The sequence below is a fragment of the Aythya ferina genome (assembly GCF_964211825.1).
Source record: "Aythya ferina genome assembly, chromosome: 1".
Taxonomy (NCBI): Eukaryota; Metazoa; Chordata; class Aves; order Anseriformes; family Anatidae; genus Aythya; species Aythya ferina.
Window position 1 is genome coordinate 2,073,326 of NC_140296.1, and position 15,137 is coordinate 2,088,462.

Sequence of the window (15,137 nt, forward strand, 5' to 3'; positions counted from 1 at the left end):
CGTGGGGATTGTATATAAAAAAAAGAGAAAACAGTTAAAATATATATTACTGGGGAGGTGTCAGTGCACTTAGCTTGCAGCTGCAACAAGTATTGATTTATGTGGTGGTTGCTGCCGTGTTGATGAAGTCTCAGGCATGGAAAGCTCCCATTTTCAGTAAAGCAACCAGAGGACAGCTCATCTAGAAGAAGAAAGGGATTAAAAGGTTGGAGTTACACAAGCTGGAGAAAGCTTCCCCACGAGTGTGGTTGGATTAACCTCTTGTGGTGTGTTGGAGTGCACTGAAATTCCTCATTCCAGAGGCGTTCTCCCTTCTTCCTTTTTTTTCTGTGTGCTTTTTCTCTTGAAATGCATTTTATTTTCCTCTCCTCTCTGAAATGCCTGCCCATCAGTCTGTCCCATTTGGGGATTTCTCTCTGCTCTTTGGTCCTTTTTCCTTAGCAAAACTGCCCTTCCCCTTTCTTTCTCCATCGCTCCGGAAGGGGAAGATAATTTCACAAGCACGTTAGGACAAATTTTGCCTCTCTTCTGACGAAGCTATTTTGGTCATCGCTGGATGCTTCCACTCGCGTGTTTCTCCACGGGGAATTTTTCATTCTTGCCACATTGCCCCAGTGCCAGCCTGCTTAAACACCCAAAGACCCGTCAACCTCTACGTGCCATCGAACACGACCCGGGCTGAGCCACAGCCTCTCCCAAAACCTTCTTGGAAGCTTTTTCCCCGTGGACATCTGCTAAGCAGCCACCTGGAGCTTTGTTCTCTTTATTTTTTTTCCTAAACCAGGCAGAAAGCCATCGGAGAGGCACCCAAAAATGACCTTTGTGTCATCGGGCCGTCCTGCGGGTGCCGGTCATTTCAGAACAGATGTACAGAAAGTGCACGAGGCCGAGTTCGGAGCTTCCCGTGGTGAACCCATATGTGGATATCGGTTGGAAAGGGGAAGATACACGTTGGGAATACGGTTTCTCCAGGATATGTCGTGTGGATAGGTGTATTCATCTCTTTGCCCTCATCCTCAGAGATCCCAAATCCTTTGAAATCGGACGGTTGAGAGCAACCGAGGAGCTGTGCAGTGCGTATAGCATCTATTTATCGTAAAATCCTACAAAAACACGAGGGTTTGGGTTGGAAGGGACCCTTAAGGTCATCAAATTCCACCCCCTGCCCCCAGCCCAGGCTGTCCCCAGCCCCATCCAGCCTGGCCTTGGGCACTGCCAGGGCTGGGGCACCCCCAGCTCCTCTGGGCAGCCTGGGCCATGGCCTCAGCATCCTCAGCGAGTTATTTCTGATCTTCCTCTCCCTGCGATAGACGTTTTTTTTTCCCTGTGGTCTTTCAGGGAGCAGGGATTGATCAAAAGTTTGGGAAAAATACGACTTAAAGCCGAGTGCTTGTGTACAATTGATAAATGCTCGCTGCTCTACAATGACCGTAATTGATCACCACAACACATTTTCTTCGTTGCTCTTCCATGTGTAAAGAAATTGGGTTGTTTTGTTAAAGGGCTTAGGGTTTTTTGTTTCGTTTCGCTCGCTTCTTTCAAAGGAAAGGTTAGAATCTGCCTGATGATACCTCTGGCGCTGTCTTTAAACCATCAGGGATTAAAAAATAAAATCAAATCCCTTCTCCATGGATCTATTGAGCAGAAATAAGGGGAAGCAGAAGGCGAAGCTCTTCCCTTGGTCTCCACACCCCTTCCTTTCAGCCTGAATCCTACACCCGGAGGCTGGGGGACTTGAATTACCTCTGCTGCTCACCTCTGTGTCTCTCTCAAGCCCTCGACCCTTGGATTGCATCGAGCCGTGTCGTTGGTCTCAGGGCTGAAACACTTTTCCTCTCCTGATGGGAGATTTCCCTCTTGTGCTGAGGTCTGGGCTCTAGGAAGGTCTTGGGGCCTCCGCAGCAATTAATCCTATTTCCACTTAATTATACGGGGACGCGTTTTGTCTCATAATTAGGATATCTACAACTCTCAGGGGAGTATTTGTGCCAGATAAGATTTGATTAAGACTCGTTATGGTGCTGTTTACCTCGTTTGATTAGTTCAAAAGCTTAGGTCCAGTTCCAGTTGTAAGCAGAGGGCTGTCGTCCCCCTCCCCTTCTTTTTGGCTGTGAATATTTATTACCGGGCTGCGATAACAGCCGTGTTTGCTGGCTCTGCTCCTCTCCTATCTTAGGATCTGATCTCTTAATCGTGTGCCATGTACATCTCACGGAGGTGTAGCTACATTTCAGCCCCTTGCTATTTGTAGGGTCGTTTGTGGGGTTTTTTTTTGGAGCTGAACCTTTCCGGGGAGCAGATTGCCTTCGCCCTGTGAGACGCGGCGAGGGGTTAGTCCCTGCTCCTGGGCAACCCTAAAAAACTCCCCAGCCTTTGACATCCACGGATCAGGACTGTTAAATTGGTCTGGGGAGCAGCAGCTTAGCGAGGACAACTGCAGAGATGGGAATTTCGTGGGTGAGGAACATCCCCAGGGGCCTGGAGCTGTGTCGGGGGATTAGGAAGACGTAGAAGGCTGAGGACGGTGTCGGCTGCATCCCAACATTCAATTATTCTGGCTGCAATGTGGCAAAATCATATTACTGCGTTCGAGCATTTTTATCTCGGGGTAATGCTTTTTGGTAATTATTTTTCAGGGATTTGCTCTGAGTGAGCAATTTGGACGGCGTGCAGCATTCTCAGACCCGGCTTAAAGAGTTCACGGGGTGTTTTTTGACAAACCTGCCTGTGCTGGTACAAGCAACGAGAAAAGAGGTCTTTAGAAGTCTGGGTTACATGAACTCATGGTGACAATCAAGGTGTTTTTTATTATTATTAGTGGACATTTACCAGGTATTCTATGGAACAAAGTGTCAGGAACAAACACGGGGATGCTCTGGAGCTAATGATAAAAAATGGTTATAAAGATTCCTGGAAGAAATGCTGGCTCTGCATATATCCTATAGACCCTATGAACTCCAGAGGACAGATATTTTTATATATGGAAACAAATGAGCAAGTCCTTTTAAAAACATCCCACAGATAATAGTCACAGAGACTTGAAATTTGTCCGAGATGAAGAAAAATTGCTGTAGGACTCCAGCAGACTTTCAGAAATCTTTTAGGTAAAGGGGCCGGCGATTATCTGGGGCTACGAGACCATCGGTGTTACTCGTTTTGGAGATTTTCTTGCTGCCATTTTTTAATTCCAGTTGCTTTCACCTTTTGAAGGGTGGATCACACTAAAAGTCCAACCAGCTTTCTGTGGTTTCCCGTGGTTTGAATGCGTGGGGTGTGCGTTTATGGGGTGTCTTTGGGCTCTGCTTAAAGGAAATCTCTGGATCTTTGGACTGTGAGAAATACACCACATTTATCCAGTAAATTAAGGAGCAGTGTTCATTAACAGGAGTGCAGAGAAACAGGCAAGTCAATGTTTACCTGCACACATTTTATTTACATTTCTACTTGCAGAATTTGGGTGATTTCCATCCAGTCCAGTTACTGGTAGCCTGGGAACGATTTCTCCAGCCCTCCAAACCCCCCACGCTTTGCTCTTGCTCCCATCTCCTCCCCCTTCCTCCTTTCCCACCACCTCCTCTCCCACCTTAGCACTCGTTCATGTTTTTTTGTGCTTGAGCTTGGGAAAAAGAAGCCCGCTGGTGTGACCGGGGCCGCGCAGGTGAGCTCTTCTCCATTCATTCACAGCTCCCCTGGTGTTTTCTTAACCCTGCCATTCCCTCCCGAGACACGTTATCTGCGGCTGTGTTTCATTTCCTCTTTGTTTCACCCCAGCAGCCTCTTTTGATTGAACCCTCTGAATCCAGGCAGAGTATTTAGCATAGAAATGAAGTGACTCGGCTGTAACACCGGCAGAAACTCCCCACCCGTGCTCCCACTTGGCAAAGGGCTCCGTGTCACCTCGAAAAATGGCCAGTTATCAGTTAATTCCCCAGCGGATCCAGAAGAATCTCTCCCTCACCTGGTTTTTACGAGGCTCTGGCACCACAAGGGCTCAATTTTGTGCTGCAAATGTATTCCAGTAGGGCCAGGGTTCCTCTTCAGCTCCTGTTTCAAGGCTGAGCTCTCGGTTGTGCCTCAAATCGGGGGTGAGCCTGGTTGGGGAGGGGACTTTTTTGGCTGGGGGTTCATTTGGCATTTCCATCCCAAACACCTTTTATGGCCACAAGGCTGAGAAAGTTTGTTTTCCTGGCTTATTTCCTTGTGCATCCCTACTTTACCAATTTAAAACCCATTTGCAGGGGAGGGCTTACACTTGGTTTTGAGAAATCAGCGGCATTTCAGGGCTTGTGTTCACTGTCCTCAGAGCTCCTTCCACCTAACAGGGTGCAAACAGTTCTGGTGTGGCCCCAAATTTAAATGCTACGCTGCTTCTCATTAAGAGAACGCTTTCAATTTAAGATCTTTTTAATTAAAAAAGCCTGGAATATAACAAAAATCTCCCCATATGGGACAAATAAAGGTAATATTTTACTAAAATATTTAGCCAAAACCCTTCAGTGGTGTTTACTTCTTAGCTAAAGCAATTTGCTAAAACATGAGGCTATCTAATTTGGTAATAATTTTTTCCTGCCTGTAGAAAAATATTGCAGTAGAATAATATCTTTCTCATGAAAAAATCATTTAGGTCTACTTGTAATCCTAATTTCACACGATTTAAATATTTGTACATATTTTAAGTATAGCCTATATCTAAAAAATTAATCTCTACTTGTGGCAGCAGGGAGAGGAGCTCTCTCTGATGAGCATCACGGTCTTGTTGTGCCCCCTGAAAAATCACGGAAAATAAAGCAACTCTGCTTCTCGGCAGCTCCATTCAAAAAGAATCCAACCATCACAGCCCAGGATGTTTAAGGAACTTCATCGGATCAATTTTGGTGGATGTTGGTGTGTGCTTTTTACCCCGACACCTTCATAAGTTGTTTAAGATTTAATCCTGTGGTGTGCAGCGCTGTAATCTTGCTGCTTTTGGTCTCCATCAGTTCCGAAGCAGTTGTTGCTCCTCATCTTATGCAAGCTGTAGGTCTGAAGACGTTTCTTAATTAAAACTGGAACGGTAAATAAACAAAATTATTCCCTCTTCCATGTAGAGCAATGACAGGTATGTGAGAAACAAGTAATTATGTTTTTTTTTTAAATGTTGTTTCTTTTTATTTTTTCCCTTTCATCATCTTACAACCTGCCATCAGCTAAGGCAAAAGAAGAGCTCGGAGAAGTGGGAACCACCCAGACCGCTGTTTGTAAACGTGGTGGGTGGCTGACAGTTATTAAATCAGTGCAAACGTGTTCTAGTCCTCAGCTATTAAACGGTAATTGGTAAATAGTCCCAGTAAATAGCAATTTCGCTGTGAAGTAGGAAAATATTTGTCCTGCAGTGAGGCTTTAATAGCAAGGAAATCTGGGCAGGGTCCAGATCTCAGAGTGCTGGATTTCGGCGTTGCAGTGCTTTGGAAACTCAGCTGCCTTCCTGGTAAGATGCCTCATGTTGCAGGGGATGTAAGCTCTTCGTTTTTAATGCTCATTAAAAAATATTTTACAAGCTTCTGTCGGTGGAGATCGGTCCAGAAGGACGGACAACATGCTTGTCTGCTGGGCTCCATCTCACAGAGAGGGAAAATCAATGCCTGAAGTTGTTATCTAGAAGTAGATGCCCTTTTTGAGGCTTTGAGAGCTGCTGCATCCTCTTTTCGGGGTATGCTAGCCCGCAGGGGCTTCCTTCACTCATTTCTTGGAAAAAGCACCATTTTTCTTCAGATTTTGCTGCGGTGGCTTCTGGCTACGTTCCCACATCAAAGCCAAGAGCAAACTTTGTGCAAGGTGGGTCCCTGCCTGGTCGAAGGCTTTGGGACTGCAGCTCCTGGCACTGTCCCCTCCCGAAGGCATCTCGGGGCTGGGCACAGGACAAAAAGCAGCACCCGAGCTGGTATGGAGCAATTCCAAGGTTTCCTCCACACCATCCTCTGTAATTTAATTTTTATTCCAGCATAACAAAAGCACCAAGCCCCAGCTAATTTGGACATGATGATATTTGAGTGGAGCGCTTGTGTTTTTAAATACGTAGCTGCTCCCGTGTGAGAAGCAGAATGAAGTTTTAATACCATCTGGCTTTTATAGATATTTATATACATCTGTCTGCATGTGTACACCTACATGGATAGGTAGGAAGCTGTTAAGTTGGGTCTAACGCTGTAATTATTTCGGGGGAGGAAAAAAAAATCCATATCCAGGCTCGTAAATAGCGTTATCCATCTTTCAAGTGCGGGCCTGACCCGGCGCTGTCAGTGCTTTTATGGTGTGCCTGCAGTGGAATGAAACCCAAAACATTTGTGGTTGGGAAGCGGCGTTTGTTGAAGATTAAGGGCGCTGCGTGTAAATAGAGGGAAGGAACCCGATCGGATTCGCCTGTACCATGAATTAAAAACTTCTCCTCTGACTCCCAGCAAGCCCAGTCAAGGGGCTCGGAGCAGCCTGTTTATTTTAGCTAACAAGTTGGTCCAAACAACACGGCTCGCAGCGGACTAATACCATCTACAAATGTTTACAGCACGCCCAGGCGAATGTTTATTGCTGTTGCATAACCCGAGCGCATTGGAAATTGCATAAGGAGGTAAAACAGCACAACAGCAGGGCTGGGAGGTGCTGTGCAGCCCCTGTTGAGGGCGTTAAAAAGGTTTTGTACCGTAATGTGATGGCAGAACAAAGACAAATTGGGGCTGGCTTCTTCATGCCAAAGCTTTATGTGTAGAGAAAGACATGTCAGCTCAATAATTAATGTAAGATTAAGGTTTCTCATTAACAAACAAAAGCAAATGACTTGCATTATCCTGCATTAAGTCCATCTATCACAGGTTTTCAGCACGATGAGATGCACCCCCAGGAGCTGCAAACCAACCTCACCGTGGTACCAAACCAGCCCCGGATGAAACAAGCCTTTTACCAGGTTGTTCTGCACCACAAATGCCCTGTGAGCCTGCTGATAGGCAGATGCCACGATACTTCTGGGCTTTGCCTGGGGTTTCAGCTCAGCATTTCTAATTTTGGCAGCTGGTCCACAGGCAGCCAAGAGCATCCCAGTGAGGCAGGAGCAATGCTCATCTCCACTCGGTGCCACAGCATCCCTCCTCTCCTCCCCCTTCTCTCAAAGAAAAAGTGGTTAGAAAGTGGTTTTGTTCCAGATCTTCAATGCTTGGCATCCCCGGGTTGAGCTTTTCTGGTGCAGCCCTTCTGTGCTCACACTTCGGGTTTAAAAGTCTCTGTTTGGCTTCGTTTAGGGAGAAATCCACTTCTCATTTTGGTAAGCATGCCTGAAACATTAAAAAAGTAGAAAGGTTAGTGATTAATTAAAATAATTGTTTCCCTGTTCTTGCAGCTTTAAAATCTACAAACTGTAGAATAAGGAAAAAAGAGAAAAAAGAAGAAAAAAAAGAAGAAGAGCAGCAGGTGTTGCCTGTCTGAGAGCGGTAGAGGGGTAAAAGGCCCGTTCCACTCATCCTGGCACACAAAGCTATAAAAGCATTTAAAACTTCTGGTTTTCTACCTTCCCATAGGTATCGCTTTTGTAAATATTTACAGAGTCAGGGCCAGAGCTTGGGCCCTACTAAACTGCAAGGTTTTCAGCTCGATGCTTTGAATCTCTTTCTAATGTGCACGCAGACAGATGGGTCACTCTTTGGACGTCACTTCTCTTTAATTTGGTGTTTCCTAAATCTTGGCTGAAGCAGCGTGGTGTGTATTACTCTATTTTTTTCTCATTTTCTCGGTTATATGAGCACTGTTTGCAGTACACGTTAATCATTCACCTGAAGGCTGCTCGAATGGAGAAGTGGAAACTCATGGCCAAGTGCCCGTGGCCTTTCCCATGGGAAACGTTCCCGAAACGCACCTTATCCTTTGCTGTCCCTCCCTGATTTCACGGGAGAGCTTTTGTGTGCATACAGAGATGCATTCCACGTAATAAATTCTGCTCTTAGCTTCTCTGCTTTTTCTAAAAATCACGTTTATTCTAAGCAGAATTATAACTGATGGCTGGCAGAAGTGGTTTCAGTGTTTGAAACAGTTTTAGAGCCACCTGTGTTGTTAGTTTCAAAGGGAAAAGGGCCCCACGGTTAGGTGGCTAGCTGGATGAAAGTCATACCTAAAGACTTAGTCATTTGTTTTCTGACCTGGCTTAATAGAAATACAGGGGTAAAGAGCAGCAGCTTGGCAAAACCAAGAAAAACAGCGGTGTCATGTCAGGACACCGCCAAATTTTGCATCTAGTGAAGGTTTTTTGGATGTGTAAGGGACAGAGACATCCATGGAGCACCAATTAACATCTAAATGCACTGTAAATATATTCCTACCTAGTCTGCTGCACTCCAGGAAAAGTAATTTCCCTCTAATTTGTATTTACACCCAACTGTTTTGCTGGAGTTTGGTTTTCCTTGGGCTCCAGAGGCGGCTGGGGACGCAACCCATTGATTGCAGTGGTGCTGCAGGACGATGCTGCCCAGCTCCGGGGGCGAAAAAGGGGCTGAAACTTTGCTGCTTGCACCGAAACTTGCTAAAAATGAACAATGCTGTGAAAGGAAACGCAGGAAAATCTGCCAGGCGGTTTGGTGGGCTGGTATTGTTGCCTCCGTGGTGACTCATTGCAGGACCTTTGCTAAATCCCTTGAGTTTTCTTCCTCTGATGAACAAGGGCAGCAGGGCGATGGTGGCGGTGCTGGACAAGGTATCAAGATCCTCAATTTCATCCCAGGTTTGCTTCATGCTTTCTTTGAAAAATCCGCTGTGTTTCTCGGTGCTACCGTTCCCATTCCTTCGGTTTGTCAAACAATTTGGACCGGGGTCGTTGTTTACCATGAATTCATTAAAGCCTTGGCTCTGTTGGCCAGGAAGCGTGCCAGGATGCTCAAGTGAACCCAGCTGTCAGAAAACTTAATTTTTTCGCTCTGTCACAAAGACGAGATCATGGAAGCGTTTGGCGAAGTGTGAGGTTGATTAAAATTTGGGGGGGTATTAAAATGGGCTGTTCCCAGAACCAGTAAGCTCCCTGGAAAGCAGCCTTCTTGCTGCCCTTGGGGTTTGTGTGAGCTGTGGTTGTGTGCTCTGAACAGCTCTGGGGGCTTGCAGCCCAAGAGAATTCCTGATTTTAAAAATATCCTGAAGCCCTGGGTCTTGTCGGGGTTTTTGCACTTCTAAAATCATCTAAACTAACTGACAGCCCTATAGATGAATAGGAAGTTAGTGGGAACTAGATGTTTTGGTGAAAACACCGCCCTATGAAATGGGATATGCCTGGAGTTTTACACCTCTAGAAAGCCCTTCCCTGCCTCTTGGCCTCACGCCGCGTTTCTGCAGGCAAGGAAATGAAGAACTGGACTCGTTTCTGCTTGGAGCAGCTTTCTGAGCCACCCGAGTAATCTCCGGATCCGGAAAGGACGTAATTGAAACGGGGCGAGGAGTGAAATGTAATCGTGGACGAGTTCTGATTTTTGCCTCTTTCTTTCCTCAGATAATTAAGCTGAAAGCAGAAGCCCGCCTCGACCTGCTGAAGCAGATCGGCGTCTCTGTGGACACGTGGCTAAAAAGTGCAATGAACCAAGTGATGGAAGAACTGGAAAACGAGCGCTGGGCGAGTCTTCCCTCGGTGACCAACAACGGCTCCTCGCACCTGGTATGGTTCCCAGCATGTAAACCTTTTCTTTGTCTCCACGTCACTCATTTCCAGTAGCAACTCGTAACTTCGTATCGAGTAGAAACCAAAATTGGTAGCCTTTGGTCCTTCAGCTAACCAGAAAAATCTTCTGGTAGCTTAACTTGTCTGAAGCATGTTCCTGAATTTAACGCAAGAAGCTGGGAAGCTGGGTTCTGCTGCTGGGTTTACTTTAGATTGATTTTCTGGCCTTGGACGAGTGCCATACCATTTATTTTCCATCTCCTGAAAAGAAAAAAATGTCTGCGTGTTTCTTTGAAGTTTCATTAGGAGTTTAGGATGTTAGCTGAGCTATTGGGATGAAAGGCTCTTTTTTTCTTCTTTTTTTTTCCCAAATATTTAGGAAAAATGTTGACTCTACATCCTCTGTTCACGAGTAGTTTATGTGCAGATTGCTTTGAAAGCCGTCAGGAAAGCTAAGCCCGTTTTCCAAATCGATTTGTGCAGTTGAGATGAAAATTTGATGCATTCCAAGTCAGTGTAAGGCTTTGGAAATCAGGCTGGTTTCCTCTGAATCGCTCTGAGCAGTGTTAATATTCCTCTCCAAAGAATTTGGGGACCACTAAAAACTTGTCTGCACCTTATCTTTCTGCACGAGTAGCTAGAATTCAGAGCAAAACCGAAGTGAAATTGGAAGCAAACACCACCACCACTGCATTTCATCAGCTGGTAAATTCTGCACCTCTTCAATTCAATTGCATGGATATGTCTCACGATATCCTCAGTCGCTCCAACACTTTTGAAAATTTCATCCACAATACACAAAATTTAACTAAAATGGGGCTTGGACCAACGTAAGATTGATAAGAATTTTTTACTTGTTTGGGTAAGCCCAGTTGGGTTTGTAATGTCTATGGCTCCTTCGCAAAATAAGCCAGAGACATCTTCTATATGTTTAGCTTGGGAAAAAATACACCACATTTTTATGTAATTCAAGAAAGAATAAAAAGAAAACTCCTTTTCCTCCCTTCTCCTGTCCCACAAAATGACGTGTTTCAAAACAAGCAGCCCTAGCTGAATCAAACAGCTGCCTGAACCGAGAAATCCTGTTCAGAAAACAGGAAGCTCTAAAAGAGCTCATCATCTATTTATTTTTTCTCCCCCTGCGAGGCATGCGATGCTGAGCTGTCACCTTTGGCAGTCCTGCTAGCCAATCTGCTGCTCTTCACCAGCAACCAACAAAAATAAAATTCCTGAAGGCTGACTCAGCTTGCCTCAAACAAACTGAATTTTTTTTCTCTGCGTGTCTAGCGTGTGGCAGAATATTCCACCCAGTTCAGAGGCTTTTGTGAAGTCTCACTTTGAGTGTGGGTACTTCCTTCACTCGTAATCTTCACACACTATTAAAGTTATGTCATTCACACTTGTTTTTTAAATCTTTTTGACCAATTCTTTGGGCAGCCAGAGTGTACTTTCTGCATAACAAAAGTTGAGGGGAATGGCGGGGTGGTTTCTCATAGCACTGCAGATGGATGGAGAATGTCCTTTGCAGCAAGCATGCATTGCCTACACACAAAAAGTCCTGCTTTTTCTTGTGTCTTTTCATGGTTTTCTGCTTTTTTACTGGGTTCTTGGTAATGGTTAAGGGGCAAAATGTTCCAGGGAAGGTCATTTTGGATGTACAGATACTTTCATGTCCACTTCAGTTCACAAGAGGGAGTGAGCATGGAATAGCAAACACCTCCTGAACCCACTCTAGTCTTCTGCAGGATGTTGGGATGTCTCCTGGAGGATGTCCCACGTAGGCTCGGATGCTGGTGGTGATATACAAAGGCTGATAGAGCCACAGCTCCTTGCAGGCAGTCTCTGCAGGCTTTATTCCCATCATTAGTAGCACGATTCAAGTCAGATTCAAGTCACACTGTGCAGATCTACCTTTCAGACTTCCCAAAACCTGGAGAAATTCTTCTGCTGAGTTTTATTTTAAGCCTTTCCTGGCCGTGATCGATGAGGAGAAGCCACATCGCTGCGCTTGGTGATGTTTTTTCCCTTTCTTCTCCTTGTGCTCCACCTCCTTCGGCTTCCCGTCGGGCGTTGAGCATCCCGTTGGCTGCTGCCCAGCACCTTGTTCTCCGTCCCATCGCACATGCTGACAGCTGGCCCTGCACCCAAAACCCTGCGGGTCCCTGGCGAGCTCGCGGATGCCACGGCGTGGGAGGTTAAAGCTCTGGTTCCTGTTTTCCCCTTTTTTTTACACTTACGTACGCTCCCGCTTGAAAAAAATAAAATAAAAGAGACGCTGTTGACCTTGGCAGGCCGGATGAGGACAGCCTGTGGATGGAATTCGTAGAACTGTTACAGGAATTACGCTGCAATTATCAGAGAATTACTGCGGCCTGAAACAAGCAGCACTTTCACTTCAGCCTGGCTCACAAGTCGGCTCCCTGCCCTCCTGACGTCGCACTTTGCTCGGCAAGGCTCCCAGGGTATTTTCTTCAAAGCGACTGAAATGAGGAAAACAGCACTGGTGGCTTGATAGCCATCTATTTATTTAATAAATACCATTTATTATATATTAAATACTCTAATAGAGATTTAAATTAGAACGTCTTGGATTGGAAGGGACCTTCAAGATCGTCAAATTCCAATATATTTATTTACAGTAAGCAGGAGGACTTAATATCCCATCACCTATCCAGTCGGCTGACTTTCTGATAGCACGATGAAATGCATCATCTTGGAAGGGAATACCTTTTTTTTTTCCTCGTGTAGATGCCAAAAAAAAATGTTAATCATCATTTTGAATTTCAGTGTCATCTGGAAGACGTACGCAGGGCTACTGTGACATATTGATGGGGCTGGGAAACCTTTCTGGTGCTTGCCTCTGGGATAGCAAGTGTATATATAAAGGAACTTATTCAGAAAGGAGGAATTTGTGATTTAATATTATATTATTTTTATATCATTATTATTTATTCAAAATAAATGGAATTTATTTTCCAGGAATGAAGGTGTGCTCTGCTGTTGACAAGGTCAACAAGGATAGATAAGGATAGATAAGGAGGAAAAAAAAAAAGACTTTGGGTTTTCTTTTGCTATCAGTTGTGGAACAAAACTAGAAATATATTTGCGTTTTGTTTCACGCGTAGAATCAAGCTGTCTTGTCAGCTTCTTATCTTCATTTATCCTTGTTTTTCTGTTTTGTCCCTTTGGTACCACTCTGGCTGCTGCGTTTAGTCTCTGCTGACAGTGTCTTTCGCTACCAGACTGCATAGAAAGAGGAGCTTTATGAAACAAACTGCTAAGTTTTCTGTATCCTTAATGCTGTTTTCCCTCTGCGTGCCAACTTCGCAAATGATTCCCTTCAAGGAGCTTGAGCAGCCCACACACTGCAAATTAAAACGTATTTCTCCTCCTCGTGTTAGAAAACCAGCACCAGATGTTCCACGAACACGGCCTTCTAGACATGATACACCAATTTCCATGAGGTTTTGTGTGGCTGTCAGCTGGATGCCAGCTCCGGCTGCTGGGACGTAGAGCATACACAGCACAAACCAGTTAGAAACTGGAGGGGAAACCTTACATGTGCCATAATTTAGTAGGTTGCTGATTTATTAAAGCATTAGCTAGCCAGGACGGTGAATTTTTCATAGTACATCCATGAACAGCGGGGTAGCAGTGGATGGAAACAGTTCTGGAGTGAAAATGCCTGGGAGAAATTCATAAGAGTTACAAGGAGGTGTTATAAAAATTAGTGTAAATCAGAAAATCATCAAGCTTTGTGATCTGCTCCAGGTCTGGAGGAGCAAAATACCCTCCTCCTCGGAGTATATTCATGTTTCAATACTACATATATATATACATGCATATATATTACATATTTATAAGGGTTTAAGTGTATTTTTATAAACATAAATAAAGAGAAGACGGCAAATACGTAGGCAAGTCCTTCAAACCAAAGGCAACACTGCTATCTTTGCACGAGATGAAATGTTTATTCAAAATGCAGTCTGGGCACGCGGCCAAAGCACAGTGCTTGTCGATGTTGCCCCGGCTGCATTTACAGAAACCTGCCTTCTTCCAGCATGTTGACTCCAGCTTTTATTTCAACTTTTACGGCTAGTTTTTTAATCGTAATTCTTTCTCTCAGGATTTTTTTTTTTTTTAATAAACTGCGGCAAATACCTCGCGCAGAGTGCACCAGATGGAAGGCTGAGGTTTTTATTTCTTCAATTTGATTATTTCCCCTGCAGTTTCATTTTGTAGCTCGTGGTCACAGGTACATTAGCCTCTTAATAGCACAAATTCTCCGTAACCGACCTTTTTTTTCCATGAAACTATTTGCTACGGCTCTGAAATGGCATCTCCAAAGCACATCGGTCACATTTCATAGCTTATGTAAAAAATTGCTGTCCGGCAGTTGAGTTACAGCCTCCAAAATCTTTTAGTGATGGGTTTTAAGTACATGGGCCTGGGCTTGAATAAAGAATTACAGCTGAGTTGGGCAAAGATGGGATTTGGTGACAGCTCTTATTCATCTGCTTCCCTTACTGGCTTTGTTTGATGATTGTCTTCCCGACTCTGAGACTCACAGGCTGAATATTTTTTGGTCCTGATTTCCTTCTTTTATTTTTTAAGGGAAAAACTTGCATTGTGTTTTTGTGCAGTCACTGATGATTCAGTAATTGTAAACAGGAAAAACCAAAACCAACCAACCAAAAAAAAAACCCTGAAGAATAGTGGTTAATTCATTTCATTGTTACTGCTTCACTTCTTTTTATTTAACACGTTCATTTTGGCTTTTGATTAAATTTGACTTCACGTTCAGTTTGACTTCATTTTGATGAATTTATTTGTTTTTAATAGATTAATGCTGATGCGGAAAAAGAAGAAGGTGAGGAGTTTGAAGACAGCATGGATGTTTTTGATGACAGCAGCTCTAGTCCTTCTGGTACTCTAAGAAATTACCCTCTCACCTGCAAAGTCGTTTATTCGTATAAGGTTTGTGATTTTTTTTTTCTTTTAAATTTGTGTCTGCTTCGAAAAACGAATCCCACCATGATATATAACACACACAGCACAGCCTGGGGGAATTGGAGTTAGGACGCCAGCGTTTGGTAATTGTGCACATTAACTGTGTCTGATAGCGAGATGTGAAAAGCACAAGGAGAGAGGAGCACGTAGAGATGTCCCTGTCTGGCTCCTGCCATCAGGAGGTGTTCTCATGTTTGTTGCTGAGTCTGCAGGGCTGCACTAGCAGTGGTATCGGCGTCCGGCGCGCCTGTGCGCTGCGCGACAAAGCTGCTCTTTGTGCTGGAATAGTGCAGCCACTGTTGGCGAGTTGAAGCTTTGCTGACAAACTGCATTCATGCTGTTTACCTCTGCTCGCGCTGTTGGGCCAGCCGTAAATCACACCGCGCCGGGAGCCGAGGCCAGTGGCAGCCTTCGAGTACGGAGTAATTAGGGTTACAAAAGTAAACAGGGCTCGGCAGGCTGGGTGGCA

At 44.7% G+C, this 15,137-nt stretch overlaps 1 protein-coding gene across 3 annotated transcripts in view; it reads left to right on the plus strand.

Annotated features, from left to right (window-relative positions):
* FCHSD2 (FCH and double SH3 domains 2) overlaps nt 1-15,137 on the plus strand; it is a 137,684-nt gene that overhangs the window by 115,688 nt on the left and 6,859 nt on the right. For 2 of the 3 annotated variants that reach the window (XM_084494709.1, XM_084494710.1), the window contains 2 exons: nt 9,494-9,655; nt 14,501-14,635. In XM_084494709.1, the coding sequence (XP_084350835.1) occupies nt 9,494-9,655; nt 14,501-14,635 (297 nt within the window). The remainder of the gene's footprint in view (nt 1-9,493; nt 9,656-14,500; nt 14,636-15,137) is intronic. The other variant, XM_084494711.1, reaches the window with a different exon arrangement.